The sequence below is a fragment of the Aspergillus viridinutans genome (assembly GCF_018404265.1).
Source record: "Aspergillus viridinutans IFM 47045 DNA, scaffold_3, whole genome shotgun sequence".
Classification (NCBI taxonomy): domain Eukaryota; kingdom Fungi; phylum Ascomycota; class Eurotiomycetes; order Eurotiales; family Aspergillaceae; genus Aspergillus; species Aspergillus viridinutans.
Genome location: NW_025091219.1, coordinates 369,953 through 393,434, shown reverse-complemented (window position 1 = coordinate 393,434; position 23,482 = coordinate 369,953). Strand labels below are relative to the sequence as shown.

General features: G+C 49.8%; 8 protein-coding genes across 8 annotated transcripts; 4 read left to right on the top strand and 4 right to left on the bottom strand.

Moving 5' to 3' along the window:
• Positions 1-408: 408 nt before the first annotated feature.
• Positions 409-1,564, bottom strand: Aspvir_005111 (uncharacterized protein; the record flags this gene model as incomplete). Its single annotated transcript, XM_043268330.1, has 3 exons — positions 409-907; positions 976-1,083; positions 1,176-1,564. The coding sequence occupies 3 exons, from the start codon at positions 1,562-1,564 to the stop codon at positions 409-411; spliced, it is 996 nt and encodes a 331-aa protein (XP_043124265.1).
• Positions 1,565-2,722: 1,158 nt separating this feature from the next.
• On the top strand, positions 2,723-3,251 carry Aspvir_005110 (uncharacterized protein; the record flags this gene model as incomplete). The annotated part of the gene is made up of 2 exons (XM_043268329.1): positions 2,723-2,929; positions 3,000-3,251. 2 exons carry the CDS (start codon positions 2,723-2,725, stop codon positions 3,249-3,251), a joined length of 459 nt encoding a protein of 152 aa, XP_043124264.1.
• Positions 3,252-3,945: 694 nt separating this feature from the next.
• On the bottom strand, positions 3,946-6,160 carry Aspvir_005109 (eukaryotic translation initiation factor eIF-1; the record flags this gene model as incomplete). Its single annotated transcript, XM_043268328.1, has 10 exons — positions 3,946-4,094; positions 4,157-4,249; positions 4,342-4,416; positions 4,658-4,712; positions 5,562-5,578; positions 5,645-5,754; positions 5,820-5,836; positions 5,898-5,929; positions 6,004-6,054; positions 6,124-6,160. 10 exons carry the CDS (start codon positions 6,158-6,160, stop codon positions 3,946-3,948), a joined length of 636 nt encoding a protein of 211 aa, XP_043124263.1.
• Positions 6,161-8,860: 2,700 nt separating this feature from the next.
• Positions 8,861-13,824, top strand: Aspvir_005108 (mediator of RNA polymerase II transcription subunit 12; the record flags this gene model as incomplete). The annotated part of the gene is made up of 4 exons (XM_043268327.1): positions 8,861-9,473; positions 9,541-12,450; positions 12,512-12,738; positions 12,790-13,824. The coding sequence occupies 4 exons, from the start codon at positions 8,861-8,863 to the stop codon at positions 13,822-13,824; spliced, it is 4,785 nt and encodes a 1,594-aa protein (XP_043124262.1).
• Positions 13,825-14,995: 1,171 nt separating this feature from the next.
• Aspvir_005107 (uncharacterized protein) lies at positions 14,996-16,624 on the bottom strand (the record flags this gene model as incomplete). The annotated part of the gene is made up of 5 exons (XM_043268326.1): positions 14,996-15,835; positions 15,897-16,084; positions 16,143-16,233; positions 16,301-16,430; positions 16,485-16,624. 5 exons carry the CDS (start codon positions 16,622-16,624, stop codon positions 14,996-14,998), a joined length of 1,389 nt encoding a protein of 462 aa, XP_043124261.1.
• A 1,262-nt stretch (positions 16,625-17,886) lies between these two features.
• Aspvir_005106 (CIA30 family protein) lies at positions 17,887-19,088 on the top strand (the record flags this gene model as incomplete). The annotated part of the gene is made up of 3 exons (XM_043268325.1): positions 17,887-17,974; positions 18,062-18,295; positions 18,367-19,088. The coding sequence occupies 3 exons, from the start codon at positions 17,887-17,889 to the stop codon at positions 19,086-19,088; spliced, it is 1,044 nt and encodes a 347-aa protein (XP_043124260.1).
• A 143-nt stretch (positions 19,089-19,231) lies between these two features.
• On the bottom strand, positions 19,232-20,277 carry Aspvir_005105 (phosphoribosylaminoimidazolesuccinocarboxamide synthase; the record flags this gene model as incomplete). Its single annotated transcript, XM_043268324.1, has 3 exons — positions 19,232-19,605; positions 19,684-20,059; positions 20,128-20,277. The coding sequence occupies 3 exons, from the start codon at positions 20,275-20,277 to the stop codon at positions 19,232-19,234; spliced, it is 900 nt and encodes a 299-aa protein (XP_043124259.1).
• A 458-nt stretch (positions 20,278-20,735) lies between these two features.
• On the top strand, positions 20,736-23,351 carry Aspvir_005104 (putative anaphase-promoting complex subunit Apc5; the record flags this gene model as incomplete). Its single annotated transcript, XM_043268323.1, has 7 exons — positions 20,736-21,450; positions 21,512-21,605; positions 21,653-22,064; positions 22,116-22,239; positions 22,295-22,401; positions 22,459-22,595; positions 22,646-23,351. The coding sequence occupies 7 exons, from the start codon at positions 20,736-20,738 to the stop codon at positions 23,349-23,351; spliced, it is 2,295 nt and encodes a 764-aa protein (XP_043124258.1).
• Positions 23,352-23,482: the final 131 nt, after the last annotated feature.

Below are 23,482 nucleotides of genomic sequence, written 5' to 3'. Positions count from 1 at the left end.
ATTACATGAATAACGAGAAATGCAAAATTGATATGGTACAGTTCATAACGAGATCTAATGGTCCAGACTCCTTTTATCCGCTGAATAATACACATCATAAGGAATGTGAGGAGATCAGGAGATCCTCCCAAGTCGAACGAAAGCGCGACCAGAGAATCTGCATAAGTATACACATGCGAGAATGGAAAGTAGCCGACGCTGGATAGCTATGAAGCCGCTCGCATGCAGGCGAGTTGAAATCGAGAAGAGCATGGAATTCTTCTCAATAATTCAGTGCCGACAATACTTGTTGTTCGCCGGGTTGATAACAGTATGGAGACTTAACCTCAAAACGGTTGGCCCCGAGCACTGACATAGCCCCGGGGATTCGAGCTGCGTTTGCGGTAGTTTTCAAAAGAATGATTCACATCATTTCTTTCCTGTCATCATGTCCTTCATTGCATCCATGCGCTCGGAGAGTGTGAGTCCCGGGGCAAAGAAGGGGCTGTCGAGATCTTCGACAGCCGTGGGAGTGGCATGGCCCCAGATACGCCACCCCTGTTCTTCACCAGTCCACCGAAGCTTCTGGATAACGATGTATTCCGTGCAGTCTTGCTGCTTGGCTGGCGCAGGCTCTGCGGCAACAGCGCTTTCAGCACCGCGCTTGGTGGGGATAGTGACCTTGCTCGTTGACTGACGGCTAGTGATACGCACGACAACCTGTCGTACTCCAGAATCAGGCAAGTCTGGAATTTGCGTGGCGCGATCAGCCAAGACGCGAAGACCCGTGAAGAGCGTGCCTGGTGTGCGGTTGTATTTGTCCAGAGCCCAGGTGACCTTTTCATCCTTCGGACGGCTGGCTATGCGGGAGCTGAGGCTATTTGCGAGGCCGGTGCAACAGATCTTGCGCAGGGTATTGACATCTCCGCTGTAGAGAATCAAAGGAACTGGTTAATTGAGTGCGCGAAGCTCGGGGTAATATGAATGACAACTTACTCAGCAAAAGCACTATACATCCGCTGATGTAGCTCGCGAGCAACCTGGCGCCGCTCCTTCAGGCGCAGCGGTAGTCCCTTGTTGATCCATTTGCTGTAAGCGATGAGCCTGGAATAGGTCAGCACCAAACTGTTTTAAAGGATCCCAATGCTACGCGAGAGTTTGCCCGGATAGCCGTAAACGAGGAACGGCACACATACCCAAGGAAGTTCTGAACCGCATTCTTCAGCCATAGCCACTCAAGCTGTAGACGTTCTTTCGGTTGTTGAAAGATTGATGGCATGTCTCTCCACAAAGGTCGAATGAAAGTGCCGGGTAAGAGCCCAATGTCTTGTGGTAATTCCGACCTCGACAATTCTCTGCCTCTGGTTCTCATACTCGGTTGTGCAGGCTGCTTAACTGAAATATTCTGCGGTACGCCAGACAAGCCGCGCTGGGCAATCCGAGACTGAGAGAAGAAGCGGCATTGGCAATATGCTACAACTGCGGAACTCGATGAAGGTGCGGTTTGATAGAATTGGGCAATGGGAGCGGCGGACCGCACAACCGTGCGCAAGGAGCTGGGAGAAAGCCATACGGAGGACGCCATTATGGGCTAAGGCAACAGGAGCGCCGAACTGACGGACTGGACTCTGGGATGGCCTGTTGGATCTGCAACAAATTATTCTATCCGACGATGGAAATCACGGGATGGGGCTGATCACATGACTGGCTTCTCCGCTGCGGGTCTCCATCCGGCGTTTTGGCATTTACCATCACAACGGTCACTCAAGTCCGCGCGGCACACTGGCTTTTGAAAGTGTCAGATCCTGGCTCATCTCTCTGACTTACTTGGCTACTTTCCACTCTCCTGAGCCATAACTTTTGCAATTTTGCCCAGCCAGGAGCCTTTTTGTTCTCGGAGAGGGAAAATAGGACAAGGAAACATCACGCCTGCAGCAAGGGGAACTGGTCCCCGCACAATCTAGCGTATCGTCCTCTCGCTGGCCATCTCGTTGACCCTTTTCCCTTTCTCTCTTTTGGGTGTGATTGCGCAGCGGCCGCATATGCCGTGAAATAAGGCTGGCTCCTCCTCGTCGTGATGCCGCTCCTCCGCCCTTCCCCCTCCATAATCAGCTTCCTTCTGAGCCTGATATAAATACTCCCCGTTCGGTCTCGAATCTGTCACCACTCCCGCCTTCGTACTCTTCGGTTCGCAACTCAAGAGGCGAGCTTCGAGATAAAGGCGTGGCTTCGCCGTCTGCTGTGTCCGCCATTGTCCGTCCATCCCCGGCCTCACCTGCGTCACAATTTCCCCTCAGCAACGATGCAGGACACAACGCTCCCTCTTCGGCGCTTCATCCTCGCGTGGCCGTCATTTTGGGGGTCGACAGGAAGTGGCACGCGCCTCTGCTGGTCTGTCGGGCGCTGAGCACGGTGCCTGCTGCATGGTGGGGGCTGCGGTGTGCTTTTACTTTTCTGGCTGAGCTTCTTCACATACGGCCGGGGATGGGACGGGAGGGCTGGGCAGCAGCAATTATCGGGAGTGTTGGACAAGATTGGGATGTAGAGAGGAGATTTAGAGTGACGGAGGTGGCATTGGCTATTATGTGGGTATGTAGAATGGAGATGACTCTCACGACCCATGGACCCTTTTGAGTTCTACTCCATTTGGAAGGTTTAAAGCTTTTGCTGACCATTGACTTTCTCCATAGTGCTGCGCATCCGCATATCTTTCTTATTTTTTTGCTGATTGCATGATGTCTCGATGGTTCGTGTACTTTCTGAGCCGCGTGTTTCCCCCGGGTTGCTGATCACTCTCCGCAGGCTTTTAAATTATACCCCACCGGCTGTTGTCATTCGTCTTCTTACAACAAACGGGCTGATCGCTTACATTACTTCTTGGGTTCTTTACCTTTCCGGTGCATCGTCAGATCCACGTCTTCTTCTACCGGCATGGATATCGATCACAACAGTACGTACAACCCTTTCTCCCTAATTATGTACTTTCAAATCGTTGATGTTACTGACATCTTGAATCGAAGACCCTTACTTTCCTCTACCACGCAACTCAAAATCACGCCACAATCAAGCGTGAGACAACAGCATCGTTGTTGGTTGTATCAGTCGCCAGCTTCGTCAGTATGTCCTCGCTTCTTCTGCAGCTACACTTGACCCGCGAGAACGAGCCAGAGGTGCCCTTGTTCGTGATCACGCGGAAGTTGTGGGACTGGGCCGTTGCGATATTTCTTCGTATGCGTGTTGCGGATGCAAGGGCTGGAGCTAGGGAGCTGTAAATATGGTCGAAAACATGATCTTTTTTCTCTATGTTTACTAGACAATCTATCTGCGAGGCTCGCGAAGCCTTCGTCTTCGTAAAGCCCCCGTCTATTATAGGAGCGGGCTTTCGTCGATAGAACAGGATTTACTTTGCCAAAATCTGAGTACTGGTTACCCGTCGAACAGATTGCACCGATAATGGAAACCCGGTTAAGCAATATTCTCAAAACTGGTACAAACAGTCAAAGTAACATTAATTCACGAGACAGAGAAGAGCCAGAAAGTCCCTCTCAAGACGTCTGGTGCGCAGAACAGGCCGTCACATACTGCGAAGCAGCACGACATAAAAGTTAAAAACAAACTGGGAAAACATCTATGCAGATAGTGGGTATCTACCAACGCCTCGTTCCGTCGCTAATCCCGTTCTTAGAAAAACAGTCGAGTCAAGAAAATATGAGAATCTGAGACCCGCTTCAAGTGAGTCGTCCGCTCACGAGAGAGGAAAGAATTAACTTTGAGCGCGTCATTTCGACATGGCCCAAGTCCAAAGTGCCGGGCACAGAGATGGTTAGGAGTAGAGACCAAGCAGTTTTGGCAAGCACCACGCAGGTTCAGACCAGGGATGGACAAGACAACATGCTCCCTATCCCAACCACCCTGAGGGCGATGTAGACTGGGAAGAAGGGACCGGAACGGGGCGCGGCGTCTAAATTAGAACCCATGGACTTTGATGGTCTTGGCATCGAGCTCGAGACCTTCCTTCTTGTCGGTCAAGAACTCCTGAACATCCTTACGCTGATCTCCTTGCAGCTGAATCACCTCTCCCATCTCAGAGTCATTGACGATAGTGCCATTGCACGCTATAGAAGTGTTAGCTGATTGAGTCATATAATTTCTGTCGGAAGCTCTGGCAGCAACATACCGAACTTCTTCTTGATCACCTTCAAGATCTTCTTCTGATCGAACTTCTTAGGAAGACCCTGAACTGTGGTCAAGGTCTTGCGACCATTGCGTTCTGTTGAGGGCGACGGTTAGCAACTATTGTCTCAGGTAACAAAATCTACCATTGGTAACGGCATAGAAAATGATGTGGAGGATAAGACGTACGTTGAATCCGTATATGGATGTAATTCTGCGACTGTTTAGTCTCGCCGGTGTCTTCGTCAGCTTCGGCGAAGGGGTCTGTGTAGAAGCACGTGTCAGCCTCAGGCTCTCATCACCTCAAAACTGCCCCGCCAAACCGTTCTCCAGATACGTATGTCAAGACGAAGCGAGTAGCAACTCCATGATGATAGGTTATCCATGAAAAAGAGCATAAGTGTGTGCCGTTGCAACACTGTGTAAGGCACCGTGATGTTCTCCCAGAATGGACCGCAGAGGGACAGAATTGCAGGTAGTTAAGGGAGGTGGCAAAGTCACTTACCGAAGGTCTTGAGGTTTTCGATGGACATAAACTCGGCCTTTGGTCGTAAACGGCCCTTAAAAGCGGTAATTTATAAGTGAGCGAGGCGAGAGATCAGTTGTCTCTTTGTAGTTGCGAGAGATTGCGAGTTTGCGAACGGAGGGGAGTTGATCGAAGGAAGGATGGTGGTGTCAGAGAAAGAGATAGAAGAGGAACAGAAGAGCCTTTTGAGGGGCGCGCCTCGATTTAGCGCCATTGTGGGGGAAGGCGGTGTGGCACTGACTAAGCCACCCTCGCCTTCGCGTAAGGGAAATTTATAACTTCATCACTTCTGACTGGGCCACCATTCAATGGGAAAGCGCTGTACGGGTAGTGGATGGCGACAAGTATCTGGAGTCCGATCTGGGGGTGGGTTTGTCCCTGACGCAGTGGCGAAGATCACAGATTACGCTTGAGGAACAGCTACAGGACGTGAATGTATCAGCGGGTAATTTGCGAACATAGATGGAATCATTCCATCGTTTAGTAAGGTATTATTACATGAATTTGAATCCATAAATTACAAAGATATGGTTACAATGCCACACCGCGCATCGATAGAAATAAGAAATAAGACGGCTGTGACAACGGTACATGGCCTGGCTGATTTAGAGCACTTAGATGATTCTCTCCTAACTTGACAATACTTTTCAGCTTTAGTCTGTAGTTATAGCGTTTGTGACAGCTATCCTCGAAATGCGATAGGCGACGAATTTCGGTATGACATAATTGGTATTTTAAGGTGAGGGTGAAGGAGAAGGAGGAGCAGCGGTGCTCCGTGCGGATGGAGGTGGCATAAATATGGGGAAGTATGTCTGCGCGAGAGTGGTCAGAGATAGGTCGGGGTATTGAAGGGTTGAAAGGGAACAATATTTCGGTTACATACAACGACGAGCGCCATTACTGTAGAGGTTTTCAGCTGTCAGCCATTTTCCGCCCTCACTTGCGGGGGAAGAGGGAGAGACGAACAAGACATCAGGACGGACATGTATGCAGGGGTAGCTGCCGACTTCTTTTGCTCGGGTGTTTCTCCGAGCCACGACTGGAGAGAGAAGACGAAAGAGACCCATCCAATCATCCTATGCATGCCGCGTACAGTTGTCAGATATCATAGCTTGAACCGGCTCGATGAGGCATCTCTCACCTATTCCGAGTGAACATCTACGGAGAGAAAGTCAGCATGCGTCGAGACCGTCACCAAGAGACTGCGGCTTTGACCTACCGCGGCCATTGGCATAGTGCTAGACATCGCTCCTAACGCGGAGTATCAGCCAGATCAACCCTTTCTGCACATGGTTCTCAGACTCAAATATCGAATGATTTGGTACCTGACATATCGGCCTCATTCTTATCCTTCGGCGGCTCGATGTAGGGGATGGCTACAGTCAGGACTGACATTAGCGAAACTGCGCTCTCATGATTGAGATTGGGCTCTGAGATAGACTTACCGAGGTCTAGCCTCCGCATATCCTTCTTTGACGCCATTTTCGTTCTGATGATTCGACGGTTAGTCGCACGGCTTCTTTCAACAGAGCAGCGTGATAAGGAAGGTTGTATTGATGGGCAGCCAAGCAATCATTCTGGCGCCAAGACCAAAACGGCAAGGTTGGATGGAGGTTGGTTAGATAAGTAGATAATCCGTGGCGGACTGCGGGGAACAGTTTGATGATCCGTCCATGTTTATCGATCAGCAGTGGATGCTGGTGAGCCTGGCCATTCATTTCATAAGACAGCATTGGTCAGAGATCGACTGTATTGGGACCTGAACTTGAGTCGGCTGAAAAGAGCTGGATACTAGCGGGATAGGTGAAAATGGACAATGAAGAACATCCGGGTAACCATACTATCAGGAGCATCTCTCAGCTAACTAGTGGCAGAGATAAATATCAACTGGTATCTACTCCGTAGTTGGATCATCAATGATGACTTGTTATCACTCGCCTTATCGGGGCTCAGTTCCCTCATTCCAACCCAGGACTTGCTGCAACGAGTCCGACGAATGGCGCTGGCTGAACGATGGTCATGATAAGAGCTAGCGATAAAGAGATCCTCCAACTGCAAAAGCAATAATAATAGGGTGATGCTAGGCAACTGCAATACTGCTCATCGCGTTACGGAAGATCTGTACATCGGCTTTCGATTCAACAGCCACTTTATCTGCTCATATAACAGGCGTACTACTGAAGCGATCGACGCCGCTGTTACTGTTTCTCAATCACCAATTTGTTTGACTATCTCGGCGCGCAGAAATTCACATGGATGTGATAAGCATTGCAAATGATTCTACGAGGCCGGGGACAAAGCGTAGTTGACCTCTGGGTTGCAGAAGATAGAAATGGCCTGTCGACAATCAACATAGGACCATGAGAGATTCGGGATGCTTTCGTGCCTAACTTTCCTCCCATCATCTCTACATGCATGAAGCACAGGTGCAGCTGTAGATTGGCCAGCCAGAAGCCAAAGGTATACATAATGGTATCTTGATAATTCAAGACAGGATCTCCTGCATTTGGATGGTCTTCCTGAGTCCCTTAAATGGCCGGGTGTCTGCTAGGTATCGTCTCGTCCACGGGTGCACGAAGGTACTTTAGGTGGGATCTGTAAAGTTTGACTCTGACCGCCAGTCCTGCTCCAGTCTGCAGCTGGAATGGAACATCTTAACAGTGTGCATCAGAAGGGGTGGCTGATGAGCCTTGAGGGTGTGATTTTTTGTTGTTTGCAGACCTACAACTGCGCAAGCTACCAGGGTCTCTGTATGCACTTGGCAGGGTCACATTCTGACGGGGATGCTCCTGATAGCACCTTGTCTACTTAATGCTGACAATATGCCCGAATTGCAACCGATGCGGTACTTGCATGTCCATCTATAATGATCAGGTATGCATGAGCCGATCACCTTCTGGTGACAATGTATGTCTACATACGTGCATCGAACGTTGCGACAACGATGTTAATATATCCAAGTAATAGCACTGATAGGTGGGGGATGATTCCCTCTCTAACCTCGTCTAATGATGTTCGGAACATCCGACTCCATTGTCTATCACCACTGTCTATGTCAAGTTTCACCGTGTCACAACAGTGTGTGGTGCCACAAACAATTGCTCTCTCCGAAGCGACTGCGACACTTGTCCATTTTCGGGGGTGAGTGGAGACTTGCACACTGGCAGGACGAATAGGTAAAAGAAAATAGTTAGATACTAGGTACTAATTTGCTGATCGCACACAGCTATGGTCATATGTTGGGCCATAGCCTCGTAGGCACTTGAAATCTCGAGGCTAAGACGATCGCCTGATACCCCGAGATCTTCACAAGTGCTGGGTTGTGGAATGATTCGCCGGATAAGCCGAGACAACAGTCAACGGTTGACAGGCGGATTCTTCGTAAGGAACACTATCAGCGAGATCCAATCCCTAAGAGAGGTAAATTGCATGATAACCATCCATCAATTCTTTGCCAGCTTGTTTCCATGATCGTAAACCACGGATTTCAGATCAGTCATTGGTTCTGGACTTCTCTTGAATCGCGGCTAGATACAGCCTAAGGTAGATAAGAGAGTGTTTGAGTATATGTATCACAAACTACGGATAGTTAAGGTCTAAATACTTACTGGATAGTAGAGAAAAATACACTCTGTAGTTCTACTTTCCGTTCCTCCCCCACTGTAACTGCTGAATCCCGACGGAGTGTCAGTTGGGATGCGCCTTAATCACCTTACGTTATCTGGAGATCTGACTAGTACCTAGTATTATCTCCGTCTCCGGACTTGGCTGGATCCCTCGTCTGCCTTCTCCTATATTGCTTTTTCATATTCTGCGTCAATCCTCTTTCTGAGTCCTGTTTGTTTGCTTCAGTTTCTCCGTCCTTCACCAGCAATCAATCACTGAGCAATGTTTGTACAATAGTGCATTCCCCCGATCGTCCGAGACCATATCCTGCTACCACCGGCACGTTACCCACCACCCGCGCCGCCATATCCATCCGAACCGCTTCATCCTGATTACCCATTGATCGGACGTAAAATAATTCGAATACCATTTCGCCATCTTCCACATGTTCAATAAACTGCGAAGCATCCTATAAAACACACGCGATTCGAGGCGGATAGTTTTGAGTGGTCAATACCCTCCTCAACTTGTTCCGATGATCCAAATACCGATGCTTGTATACGCCATGAAGCTGAGATGATACCTCATTCTTCTGCCGGCGTTCAATCCTGGGGTCAGCCCCTTCACGCCGTTTATAGCGGTACTGGACGTGCCGACATTTCGCAGCCCCTGGTTCAGCCTGTCCGTCAGTCCGAACAGTCGTCTATGCCGGTGCCGCAATTGCAGGGTAGACCGCCGGCACTCATCGATCTGACAGCGAATGACGGAGATGTGCTGGAGCGCGAACCCCCGGCGAAGAGACTAAAAATAGATGTGCATACTGAGTCAGTAGCTGGTGATGGAAGCCCAGCTTCTGCAGGAGCGGGAGAATCAAAGAGTACCCCAAGCACAACAACTTCGAAACCCCCTTCGCTGTCCTGGCGTGCCCGTCCGGTGTGGTCCTTTCAAGCATTACTCTCCGAGGTATCTGGAAGCGCAGAGATCAATGTTGAGAGTGCAGCAGGTGTCGTGCAGGATGTGAAGCCCCCGTCACCGCCTTCATTTCCTGGTCCACCTTGGAAGTTTGCTCCAGCAGATACCATAGCAAGTGATCCCGCAGGAGCACAGGATGGTGCGCCTGCAAAGAAGGTGCAAACTACACCATATCATATTGAGACCCCTTCTGTTGCGCCAGTTATGGGAGGCGAGAGTAAGTCAATACCCTACAACCCAAAAGAAGCCTTAGAGCCGTCTCTGACTGTTGGATTGTCCTGCAGAGGTTGCGGATTTCTCGCCATGGATGGGCAACCATCCGGAAGACGTACTCAATGAGCAAACGGCAAAGCAAGGATACTACGACCGCACACAAGTGTCTCAAAATGAGTCCAATACGGCTCGACCCTCCCTGTATGCGCAATTGAAGCATCGCTCCGGCTTGCAAATACTGTCGTCTGTTTTTGCGGCCGCACTGGAAAAAAGACAGGGCCATAGCATGGTCACTGTGCCGTCAACGTTCAAGCCTCCTCCGCGAGTCACGCTGACGGATAACAAGCGTGAGGCCTGGCTCCGCGATCTCGCCAATCCGAATGTCCCGTTACGCAAACTCAGTCGAACCATTCCTCATGGTATCCGAGGCAGAGTTCTTTTAGACCAATGCTTGACCAAGTGGGTTCCTGTCGGCCGTGCTGTATGGCTTGCGAAGTGCGTTGGTGCCAACGAGATCCGTGCTTTCAAAAGGAAAGGTACCAGTGGCGCCTTGGCCACTGGCCTGGAAGCTAAATGGGTGCGCGATTGGACTACCAATGTCCAACAGTTTCTCGAAGGCGTAATTACTAGTTGCGGAGTAGCAGACTGGAAGATGAAGATGACTTACGCGGTCAGCTTGACCGCTCGTTTGTTCTTCGAGCAACTGCTTGACCATGACCAGTATCTCGGGTGGTTCCTCGCATCGCTGGAGGCAGCTCCATTTAACAGCTTGCCAGTCTGGCTTCTAATGTTAGGGATCTACTGGAGCAACATCCTGCGATATAGGAAGCGGGGTCGGCGGCTCGCTGAACTCTTACTTGACAAACTGCAACTAGCTATCAAGTCGGATTCGGCCACATCCCTTCGCCCGTTGACAGACCGATTGTCACTGCATATCAGAAAGCTAACACTTGAGCATACTTCATCCATGGTGCTTCCACACTCATGGGAGAAGTACAAAGATAATCTATCGTCCTGTTTGAACCTAAACGACAATGTGCACAGAGCTGTTTTCCAAAACTTGGCTGAGCGAAATGCGCGGGTGCAGCGGCCTCGAAAATGTCAAGAGATAACACAACAACCGCCACAGCAACGCATCATCCAGCTGTTCGACTCGATACGCTCTTCGCACGACATCACATCTGTTTCCGCTGCATCTTTGGGTGCGATAGATGACAAAGCTGCTCTGGTTGTCAAACTGCTCGAGTGGGCAGCCACCCCGTTTCGCTATGGTGTATCTCGTGTTTATATCGGCGCCCGCCTCCTGCGCAAATGGAAGATCACTGGAGTCGATGTGGATGCCTGCATCATTTCCTTCCTTGCCGAGAGTCAGATGAATGATCAATTGAATATGGACAACATCTATCACATCGTCTCGGAGCTCGTTAGGTCCCAGACATTTTCGGTTGGAAAGTACCTTCAATGGCTGATGGCAAAAGGGGTTGCAGAATTTTCCCGAAACTCCGAGCATAAGCCACTTTCGGGGGACCTTGCACTTCTCATCCAACTCCCTGTGAGCCGTCTTCCTGAGCATGTACGCAACCTCCGTAACACTCTGCTGCATCGCGCCGGAGTCGAAGTTTCGAAAGAGGCTTCTACCATCGCCGTACTCAAGGCATCAATAGCTGAACGCCTTCCAAGGATCTTTGGTTCTGTCGCGAAAAGTGCATTGTCCCGTGACCCTTTACCGTCAGATCTGACCTGGGCCATCAAATCTGAGCTTGGTCAGTGGATTCGGCGTGGAGTTACTGAATTTGGGCGGGATCCTGGTAGCGCATTTCAGAATCTCCATTCCGCCCCTGGCGCAGAGCAATTCGCACTCACGCCTGGCGAATTCTATACCATAAGGGACATTTTGGAAAGTTTCGGCGATCTTTCAATTCTTGCGGACGTACTCAAGCAGGCCACCGTTTGCAATGATGGAATTGTTTTGGCATCCGCTGCCGATACAGTCAATTATCATTTTCGTTCTTTCTGTGTTATCGGTGCTACAACCGATCTTTTCAAGAGGCTGGTGGAGTCATATGCCCGCCTCAAACGGCTTGGATCGGCCTCCTTGGACTTGATCTTCTCATTGATAGACCTTGGGCTTCAGCTACCCGGAGAGCTCAATACAGTTGCTCTTCTCCGTCAAGACCTCTCCCGGATTGAAAGCAAGTCTTCTATGGCAGCACCATCACCACTGTCTGATCACATACCCGCTACTTTCAATGAAGCCGACCCGCTCTTTCTAGTGAAGCTAGACCAGCTCCTCTCGTCCGCAAGTGGTATAGATGAGTCCACATTGGATACGATTTTTAACCTTCTCATCAAACAAATAGAATCCAGCGGTAATCATGCTAAGCTCTCGATAAATGAGACATGCAGATATTTATCGTACCTCAGACCTTTTCATCCCAAGCGTTTCGACATCATGATAGTCCGCTGGATCTCTGGCCTTCTCAAATCCACCACCGGAGCGATGCTGTCCCAAATCCTGCCTCCTTTGATTGGCGTTGGATGCGTTACCCTTCCAGCCTTCATGTTCCTCGTGCGAAGGCTTCTCAAGTCCGAGAATATGATATCCAACCCAAGAGACTTGCGCATAGGTCTTCTTCAGCTTCTTGTACCTCCGCCGGCAGGCCAGAGGCGATACTTCGACATGGTCACATATCGCTTCCATCTGTCACGGAAAGAATTTTTGTTCAAGCACCCTGAGGAGGTTTTCAACACTATCCGGGATGCTATCGCCTTGGTTGATTCGCAAAGCCAAGAAGGAACTTATCGTCAGGGGCCAGCGGATCTAGGTCATAGTGCGATGGTACTCCTTCAGATTTTGCTCACCCAGAATCCAGAAAGTGCCGTTCAGCACTGCACGGAGAAACTTATTGGTCAGCATCCGTCCGCAGTGACAGTTTTGACAAGAGCGCTCGATTCCCTTCTGGGATTGGATACCAAAGCAGGTGAGCCCTTATCCACATCGAACGATTATTTTATCGTCATTCCCATTGACACCGGGTTCAGCGCCCCCAGACATATCAGTCGCTGAAAAGGTCATCGAACTGACCAACGATTTCTCCCTCCCGTTCTGTCAATTGAAGCTTCAGCTTCTATTCAACGCGGAAACTAAGGGCGATGTGAGAAACGAGATAGTGGACGTGATGTTCAAAGCTGCAGTTGCAGACTCTCGCTCAAGACGATCCAACTGGGTGGGATTGGTTCGTCTGATGAGTCATGATGCAGTCCGACAGGTAAGGTGCCATGATGAAGCTTTAATAAAGTTTCCACACTAATTTGTCTAGATTCGAGAACGAGCGGAGAAAAATTTCTTCGCTATACCCTTGTTTGAGGAGTCGCTCGATGGCTGTTCATCGTTTGTCGCAGACAACAGCAGCTCACTCGAAACGGCGAAGCTGTACCTGACGATCATTGAGAAGCTGGCGTATAGCATTCCCGATGCGGGCCCACAGGCCGTTGTCCCTGTCCTCACCGAGAAGATGGATTTACTGCTCCAGAGACTTATCAGCATGCAAGCGAACTACAGTGGAACTACTGAGCTTAGCCATGGAGTTGACGCAGAACAAATGGTCCGATCTCGCGCGCAGTTCGAGAGAGCCCTTGCGTTCTGGTTCTCTGCGTTGCTCAGGATGATTGTCCTTCACCGGACTGCTTTCAGTGTGCCATCAGCCGCACTCAGACCCACCGCATTGCCAGAGCAAACGCGCTTGCTGATATCGATATTCTGCATAACTCTCGCGCGTCTTCCAGATAGTGTGTTGCGACTCTTTCCAGCGGCCGACTACTTTCCCCACTCGATGAGAGCAGGAGACTGTCGTCCTTGTCCGGGTATCCTGCTGCAGACGCATGCCCTGGATGTTGCAGCATCCTTGATTGATACATTTCCGGATGAAGCCCGTCATCAATGCGCTCGCTATCTGAGGGAGAAATGCCCTCCTTTCGCTCGGGTTCAGAATGACTCGCGCTTCCTCTACCTTCTTGGTCCCCTTGGCGATAGCCCATCTTCTAACCTTACACTTCCTATGTCGCTTCCATCACCTGCTGCTTCTGGCTCCACTCCCGCCCCTACTCCTTCGGGTAATTTTACAGGCGGACCCTCTCATCTCCAACAACCTGCGTATGTTTCAGGTGTGCCGACTGGACTGCCAGATGGCTTGAACTGCGGTGCTAGCCATCTTTGTCTTCAATACCGTGGCCGGGCCATTGGTGCTTACCCTGTACGTCCATGGGAACTCCTCGAAGATGCTGCTCCCATTGCTGGTACCAACGACACTGCAGTCAGTCTAGGATACTTTGATGCCCGGCGTGTCAGGGTTTAGCACATCAAGATCTAGTTGACTACTCATCTATCTACGTCATGCCCCTGTACATATCATCTCTCTGATTGGTCATTTTGGTGTTGTCTTCATTTGATTCTTTCATATTCCCGAAGTTTGATACCTTATCCAATCGCATCTCTTCCTCCCTCTTCCTCTCAGTTCTTGCTACATGGCTCCGAAAGAACTCCTGGCCGAAGTCTTTCACATTGTCGACTCGTTCTTGTCCACAGCCGGTTACGCTCGCTCATTCCAGCTATCGTGTCTTATTGCATTTGCATCATGTCCGTGCCACCTGTGCATTTGATCTTGCGCTCTTTTTTTTCTTTTTTTTTTTTTTGATGGACTGTTTCACTTGAAGAAAGTGTTTGGAATGTGAGAATCCCGGTGCGCAAACATATGCTTATTGACATCGCATTTGGCTTCTGCATGGTTGAGAGCATTCATGGCGACATATATAGAGCCTGGCGTTCATAAGGGATGGGTGGTTCATCGGCGGACAGCATACACATACGTTAAGATACTTCATGGCACGATATCAAATGGCCTTAATTTACGGGATATGACTATGTTTTGTTATTACATTCGGGTTCCTTGTATTTTTGACAGGGTCTAGACTAAAGGATTGACTCATGCTTGACGAAATTGTCCTGATCATTATGATATCACGAATAGATACGGTCGAGGCAGCCCCTGGTTCCCAGGGCAGCATTGTCCTATACCTAAGTGGTTTGCGACAAGGTGCAGTGGGCTCTCTGAGCGGCATCAATATATTCTAAGTGAAAAGGTTGAAACAAGTTGTGTTGGTCATTGTGTTATCCCCAGTCAAACATACATACATGCCTGGTACTCCCATATCATTCAACCAGATATATAGACAGAATAGACATTATCCCATTTCCTTTATCCATCAAGATTATCAAAAGGGTATAGAGCTTGATCGATGAATCATCCAACATATGATACACATAGGCCATAAGCATCTTGCAAACAAAGTCCAGCTCCAAAACGCCATATAACAATATGCCTTGATGCTTGAGTGCCGGTAACCAGCTTGACTGCTGGTTCCCACCAACCCACCCCCGGCACCCTTCCTCCAGGTAAAACTGGAACGCGGATTGCCTCCTCACATCGGAGTGAGAAGGACTTATTGCATGCCAGGCGAGGCATGCGTTTAGTTAGAGTTGGAGGAGGACTTGAACTCGATGGTGTTCGAGTCCAAGCCCGAGATTGACGGTTCCTCCGTCTTGTCGTTGTTGTGGTTGTTGTGATTGTCGTTGTCTCCGTTGCCGAAAAATAGTTCGATATCGGGTTTTCGAGGCGGCAAATCGGCGCTAGAGCTGCAGGAGCGCAATCGTAGGCGTGCGGATGAGCCGGTGCTCACTGAAACACTGCGGCTTCCGGATCGTCGCCCTCGGCTGGATTCTCCTACGCACTCTGGGACGACTTCCAGGTAGGAAGTGAAAGTTGTGGTGGAGGTGGATGTCGACTCGATGAGAGACTCGAAGTCGGCAGTGCTAGGGGCGGACGCTGTGTTGGACGAGTGTTTGGAGTGCGAGCGGGAGTTCGAAGTCGATTCGTCTCCGTCCGTGCAACCAGCGGAGGAGTCGTTGGGTGTTGTCGAATTGTTATCGGTAGTTGAAGCAGGCGTGGGTTCGCTGCCGCTGGAGGAAGACCCGGTCCACTCTTCCCTGAGGCACTTATGTCGTTGTTCTGCCTCCAATTCTTCGACCACGTCGAGGACCAAGTCCTCGCTCAAGCCGAAGTGTGGGAGGGTGTTGATTTCTCGGGTGTAGTCTTCTACGGTTTTGCCATTGCCAGTCTTTGGCTGAAACTCGGCGGGGGGAGGCACCCGCGAACGACCCTGGTCCCGCATGGCATCGCGGGCTTCTTTGCTGCGCGAGCGTCTGAAGGAAGGGTTGGGGCCGGAGGGTTGCGGGAGCACCCAGGAAAACGTGGGACTGCCTTCAATGTCCAACGGCTGGAAGTAGTAGATCGGATGCCTTTCGAAGGCCTGTTGATATTGACTCAGAAAATGCACATAGTCGTGGGGCGTAGCTGAGTGGTGTACTGACCTTGATGGCGTCTCTGAAGTCGTCGATATAGGCGAATGTCACTGTGAAGACGGTCGTGAGAAATCCCAGGTCAAGGAAGATGACTTCTTCAAGAAAACATGATTCAAAATGGCCTCGGCCAGTGAGAGCCGTTTCAAAGTCATGTGGAGAGACTTGGTGCCCAGACCGGAGTCCAAGGCGCGCGGTTCCTATATCAGTGTGAGTAGATGTTCGGCAACAGGATAAGGTGAGACAAGTAAAACATACTCTTTCCTTTGATCTTTTCGATTCTCAGCCAGCGGTCGTGAAGCTTGATGATATCGTTCTCTGCCAGTGCAGCTACGGCATGTTCAACTTTCTGTAAAGATGAAGTTAATCTACGGTGGTACACATCAAGACGATGACAAGCGCCAGGGAGTGCTCACCTCGAACTGCACAAAGGCTGTGGGGATTTTCCGCTTGTCACGCTTGACCTTGACATGACATGGACCGAATGTAGAGAACCTTTGCTGGATATCCCGTACCAGGTCTTTGTCCTCGAGGGTAATTTTCAGACTAATGTATGTTAGAATTTGTATTTTCTCAAGTAGAGAATATCTTGCTACTCACTTTCCGACGAAAATACAGGCGTCTGGGGGAAACAGCCCCTGAGCGTTCTCAGCCGTGATTGCCGTATACTGCCTGTCCAGACGGGGAGGAAGAGGCTGCTGAGGCCAGTTTGGGTTCGGAAGGAGGCCAAGGACAGCCATTTCGAATTTGATAAAAAGAAAAGCGAGAATAGAACGAGTGGATGAGTTCTGGAGCTTGAAGGTTGTGAAATAAACGAATGTAGAAGTGAGTCGTTTGGTGATCAGTCGAGTACTTGTCGAACGATGGGAAGAAATGAAAGAAGTCAGAGCAGAAGTCGGGCATTTGCGGGGGATTTAAAGCCCACTGCAGGCTACCACTCTTCTTACTTTTCTGGCGGTTCCAGAAATGATGTCGGGGCATAGTATGGTTCTCTTGTCTCTGTGCTGGTCTAGCTCCTGGACCGAGCACTTGAGAAATCATGACGCCAACTGGTATCAAAACTCGGAGAACAGCTAAGTTAAAACCCCGTACGAGTAATTTATACCTTTCTGAGTCAAGAGACAAAGGACGAGGAAAGATTGTGTAGATGTCTCCATTGCGGAGGTCTCGAATGCCGCGTATGAGATCCGTCAATTCAGGATGCAAAGCAACGCATTTCACGGGCTCTGCCTTTCCTTCGTCTTCAAGAGTGAGCAGGTGGAAATATAGTGCCCTGTTCAACGGGTCGGCAATTGCAATTGCAAGCTCTGAGGTACTCGTCCTCAATGCTTCATTTGTTTGACACCTTCAAGCCAAAGCGCGCAGCCATTATTGGCTTGGTTTCGAAGGCCTTTCGATTCCTAAAGTTACATGACCGTAAATTTCGCCCGGATAGTAAACTTCCCGAGCATCCTTTCCGTTGACGTCCTCCACATCCCATGGATCTCCAGGAAAATTTTCACTGACAAAGGTCACAAGGCAGGACAAAAACGATCAGATGCAGGGATTTTCCAGTCCAGAACGTTCTCATGAAAAACCCTAAGAGAAAATCTGCTGTCATAATGAGTCGGAAAGCCAGAAGTGGTTTGTAAGGCTGTCAGGTTGCTAAGGCGTAGCAGGAGTGTAGGTGTATAGATCGATGTTTTGATGGAAGTTGGGTGGATGAGGCTAAAATAAATAAAGCAATGATTATCGATCTGATCTTATCTTCGGCCGATCAATCCGCAATTAGTTATTGGACGAATGACAGTCACTACGCAGTACGGAGGACGGAGTAGCCCAGTATGCAGCTTGGCGACATCACCATCATTTCATATAATCCTGGTCTATCTAGAGAGATATCTCTCTACTGAACAGCTTCTCTCAACACTCCAAACATCAAATAACCAAGATCTTAGATTGCTTGATATTCCGATAATATATTCACATTTAAGGGATCGAGCGCAAAATAAAACAATAAATCATGCTCCCCACGGCTAGGTGTCTGTCCGCCAAACCCGCAGGTTTTATCAAGCGCAGTGCAGAGGAGCTGAGCCGTTTATCGAGGATTGGTGGGTAGTCATCTCTTCTGTTTCTGCGCTCAATTATCAAATGCACATGCAATATAATCAGCCTACTGATATCGTTGTGTTGTATAGCCTGGAACTCCGAAGCTCTCCATACTCCCACCAAGCCCTACACTCTCCTCGACTTTGAAGATGAATCCACCGTCGCCGGGTGCAAGACCATGGCCGATCGCGCCGTTGGTGGATTCAGCACCGCCAGTCTTGACTATATCCCTGCGGACCCTTCGACGAACACACCTGCTCATGCGAGATTCCACGGGAGCATTTCAACGAAGCTTCCTAACAATTGGCGAGTAGAGAGGACGGGTGCGTTGGATTGTTCACATTGCCATAGCTTGCTGTAACCTGAGAAAACTAACCACCCTCGAAACCAATAGGATATGCCGCTTTTCGCAATAAGGACCGAGGTTTCTGGCTCTTCGGCCGACTATACTGGGATGTCGACCCGTACTCGTACCTGGCCCTTCGAGTGAAGTCCGACGGTCGGCGATACACCGTGAATATCCAGACAGACTCGATCGTCGAGACGGATATCCACCAGCATAGATTATATACTCGTCATCACCGCGTGCAAAACCAGACCTCCCGTGACAACCTCCCCTCATATTCGTCGGAAGCGGCCGAGTCACCAGAGCTCGCAGAAACCCTCTTCCCGCGCGGAATTCCTCCTTCGCTCTCCGACGTCCCTCCCGAATCTACAATCATGTCCTCTTCTGCAGCAACGTCCGGCGGCACACGCTGGGAGACCATTCTTCTGCCGTTCCACTCCTTTGTTCGTACGAATCACGGTCTTGTGGTTGAGCCGCAAACATCTCTTCTCCGCCAGCGAGTGAAGAGTATCGGTATCGGTCTTACAGACCGGGTCGAGGGTCCTTACGACTTGCGAATCCATCGTATCTGGGCTACCAACGGTATCAGCGAAGAGGAGTTCGAGGATGAGAAGCGGATCTGTGGTGCTGATGCGCTGCCTATCGACGAGGGGGTCAGAACTGGCTGGAGGGGCGACTCTCCTTCCGACCATCCCGAGGACAAGGGTAGTCAACCGGGAGGAGCAGGAAAGACGAAGGGTTTAAAGGGGTTGCGCTCGGAGTGGGAATAATGATCTACTGTATATCAGAATTCTATGTATTTGTACTATACTAATCGTACAATAACTTATTCTCTCATAGACGCTACCGATAACTATTCATTTGATCGGGAGCTGCGATTCGATGTTGTTGTTCGTGGGCCATTTAGTGCGATCTAATTACCCCCCGTGATCCTCTCCCAAGCCTCCTTGTACTTCTCAGCGGTCTTTTGTACGACCTCTTCTGTCATCCGGACTCCCTCCTTGCCTTTCAATCCCTCCGTGACGAGCCAATCCCGGAGGAATTGCTTGTCAAAGCTTTGCTGGCCGCGGCCAACTTCGTAGTCATCCTTGGGCCAGAAGCGAGACGAGTCGGGAGTCAGGACTTCGTCAGCCAGAACAACCTCATTGGTTTCCTCGTCGACACCGAACTCGAATTTCGTGTCCGCGATGATGACACCGCGCGACAGAGCGTAGGCATGTGCGGCCTTGTACAGCTGTACAGCGAGGGAAGCAACGGTCGAGGCATGCTCACCAAGAATGGCAGCGGCTGTACATCGGGATATGGTTAGCTTTGGGCACACTGCAACCTGATAGACGCTCCGGAAGCGAGGGGGGCCGTGCATACCTTGATCGGGGTGGATGTTCTCGTCATGCTCGCCTTGCTCAGCCTTGGTGCTGGGAGTGTAGATGGGGCCATCGGGGAAGGCCTCGCTCTCTCTCAGACCCGGACCGACCTTGATTCCGTGCACGGTACCGGACTTCTTGTACTCATTCCAAGCGGATCCAGTGATGTAACCCCGGACGATGGCTTCAATGGGAAGGATTCTAAGCTTGCGCACTTGCATGCTTCTGTTCTGGAGCACTGGCTGAAGCGAAGGGGGGATCTGGGGCGGGAGGTCGAGCGTAATGAAATGCGTGCGCAGAGAGGGGATAGCATCGGTCAGGATCTTGAACCATGCTTTTGTGCATAATGTGAGAAGAACACCCTTGTTTGGGATACCCTGAAAAGACAATCGTTAGCAGATCTAATATGGAGAACTATTGGCACGTCCAAGACGAAGAACCGTACATTCTCCATGATCACATCGTATGCGGAGATGCGATCAGTCGCAATGAAGAGAAGAGTCTTGTCGTCGACTTCGTAAAGATCGCGGACTTTGCCTCGGGCAATCAGGGGCAGCGCACCCTGGAGATCCGTGTTTGTAAGTGCCTCGGCCATGATTGTAATTGCACGAATGAAGGGTTGCAGTAGTGATAATCTCAAGATGTGACTAAAAGCGAGTTATGTCCCGATAAACGATAAGTTTTTTGGCGGGGTCTGCTATCAATCAAACTATGCCTCAGGCATCTACTGGGTGTCTTGCAAAATCCCTTTACAATGAAGTGCTGGATCAATTGAACCAGCAGAGCACTTTCCATAGGAGTTGCTTTGAACATAGAACCAATCAAATTTTGTGTATTCGATATCATTTGATCCTATGGTTCTCCAAGATAAAGCTCAATCGTTTGAACTCAGACGCGGTGTGTTTGTATACAAAAGACGCGCCGATGGTTTCATCGCGCAGCGAAGTTCCAGCATAGTCCTTCCATTATTGGATGAAACTCCTCTCCGGCAAAGGATATTAACTATGCAAAAGAGGAATTAGATAAAGGAAGAAGACGAAGAAGAGAAGCAAGATGAGTCGCTATCTGACTCCCTCGAAGATCGCTCTTCTGTGCCTCATCTCCATTTACACCGACGGAGTCGTTCCCAACTCCTCCGCAATTCATGTTCTTTCCTTTCTTATGTCATGTCTCAGTCCTTTGGGATCAGATGCATCTTTATCTCTGAACAAAGGCGACAGCAACTATATCGTCGCCATTAATGACCTGGAGGACGCCCTTTCATCCAAAGCTTCCTCGATCCCTGGCCGTTCGATATGGGATTTGTTTCTCAAGAAGATCTGGTCCATTGATTCTTGTGACGCTTTGGAAGTATTTTTCACTGAGATCAGCGCTATTCTTGTCAAGTCACGAGAAGAACAGATCCGCGACAGGGATAATGGTCTGGCGCCTGAGACCGGTCGTATGCGCCTCTCAAGATGCTCACCACTCGGTGCGTTCGTGAGAAGAGCCCAGCTCGAGTTTACTAGACTTCAGTTCCATGACTCTGTCAAGCTTTGGAAGGGTTTCGTGCATTACCGTCTCCCCACGTACCGTGTGTGGTCAAAGAAGAATCCATCTGCTGAACGGGACCCCGTGGACATCAATTTACTAGAGCTCAATTTGGACTCAACCAGTCACCTCGCTCAAGTGGCTTATGGAAATATCGAAATCCAAGAAGAGGATGGAACTTATGTCAGCACTAAGGATGTCGAACGACTGCTGGAGTTTCAGATTGGCGAGCTACAAAGTACGCAGACGTTCCCCTTGAAGGTGCATATTCATGATGCACACTTGCTAACGAAATGCAGGGCTAGGAGGAAGAGTCCCAGACGGCATGAAAGAGCAGCTCGAACGTATCATGGCGTCTGGCGTCGCAATACCCAATCTGACTTACTATCTAAGGTGAGACCCAGTGCGCGTAGAAACCCGCCATCCCTGACGATCTGTAGATTCCTCGATGCGTGGAGAGCCGGAGACTACCCCTCATCCTTCGACAACCTTCACAGATATTTCGATTATACAATGCATAGTCGTGACCGGAGCTCATATCAATATGCGCTGCTCAACCTCGCCATCCTTCAGGCTGATTTCGGATGCTATGGAGAAGCTGTTTCTGCGATGCAAGAGGCTGTCTCGATTGCCCGAGAGTCCCACGATATGAACTGTCTAAATTTCTGTATGAGCTGGCTATATCACTTTGGCAAAGCCTTCCCTGAGCAGATGAAAGACGTTCAGAATACGGGAATGCTCGGAAACGAGAAGGAAGGTCTTGCTTTCCTGAAGGCTAAAGCGAAGGAGACTGAGATGTGGAGTCTGCTGAGCACTACATTGCTGAGTGAAGCCAAACTCGAGCTGCAAAACGTGAGCACTCCTGGGTACCGTTGTTCTTGACCACAGTCCTGACAATACAAGGGGGAGAGTGTTGCATCTTCCATGGAAAATATCGTCCGGGCATCACATCTCAATGTTACAAGAAATTTGGTGACATCAATGGGCCCACAGCTTCTACTGCAGACTGCACTTTATGCCAGAATTGGTACCAGACCTACGCATGTGGATTTCTTTTCCGGTCCAGGCTCTAACCTCTGCAGGTGTTACCCATCTATCGTGGTTGAGTAGCGAAATATTTCGTGAATGCTACGCAAACAAGTCACCATTCGAGGACTATCTGAAGAGTACATTCCGTAGCTGTCAACTGGTATGCCAATTGTTCCCCAACTTTCTGATATCTACCTTCTGACATTCTCTCCAAAAGTTGGCGCAACAGGGTCGCTACGGTGATATCTCATCTCATATGAAGCAGGTTACACCAGAGAAGCTACGATCTCTTAGAGCGAATCAACAATGGACGTTCTTCTCTGGTATACTGCGACTAAGGCGGCATATCTGTCGGTATGTTCTCTCCTAGCTAATTGAAGATGTGGTTTCTAACAACAAACTAGGGATGATAAAGTGGCAGCAGACTACCTACTCTCCCAGCTTCAAGCGATTCAGCTCCCTGACAATGACGCCTCTCTTCTCCTATCTTTCCTTTTAATCGAATACAAAATCCGACAAGGCGACTATGGCCAGGCCTTGGACATCGTCGAGCATACGGCTCAATCCATGCACCAAGATAACTTTGACATCCATTCTCAGGTGAAGCTGCTTTGCTTCAAAGCGCGCATCTTCGAGAAAACGGGCCATCCACAACGAGGCTTCTCCCTGGCGATGCGAGCCGCCAGTATCGCGCACCGCTCCCGGCTTTTCCCAGGTCTCTGGGAAGCAATCTGCGTGCTTGGTGGAGTCCTGCTAAGTCTACGAGAATTTGAAGCTGTGAACGAAATGGTTGAGAGCATCATGCCTCAGGTCCTCGAGACCGACGACTGTGATCTAGCGGCGCGGGCGTACTCGCTTCTCGTGGACGCAAATATGGGCATGGCGGGTAAGGTGTGGAGTCAAGGACAGGACACGCCAGCTAAAAAGGAACACATGAACCGTGCCCTTGGCTACCTCGACTGCGCCTACGACCAATATGAAGAAATCGAAGATATCAAGGGACAATGTGAGATGATGGCCAAGAAAGCCACGGTGATGCACCTCACAGGCGACTTGGTCCTTGCGAATGACTACGCGGCTAAGTACCTGGATCTGCAGAAATTGAAGTGAGAAGGGAATATAGCATGCATTGCTAGTGTATAGTACCACATTTGCGTTATAACGAACAGTTATGGTGAAATCGTGAGAGCAGACAAGTCCTTTCGTAGACCAGACTGAACTGCTGCGCGGCAGGAGCATAT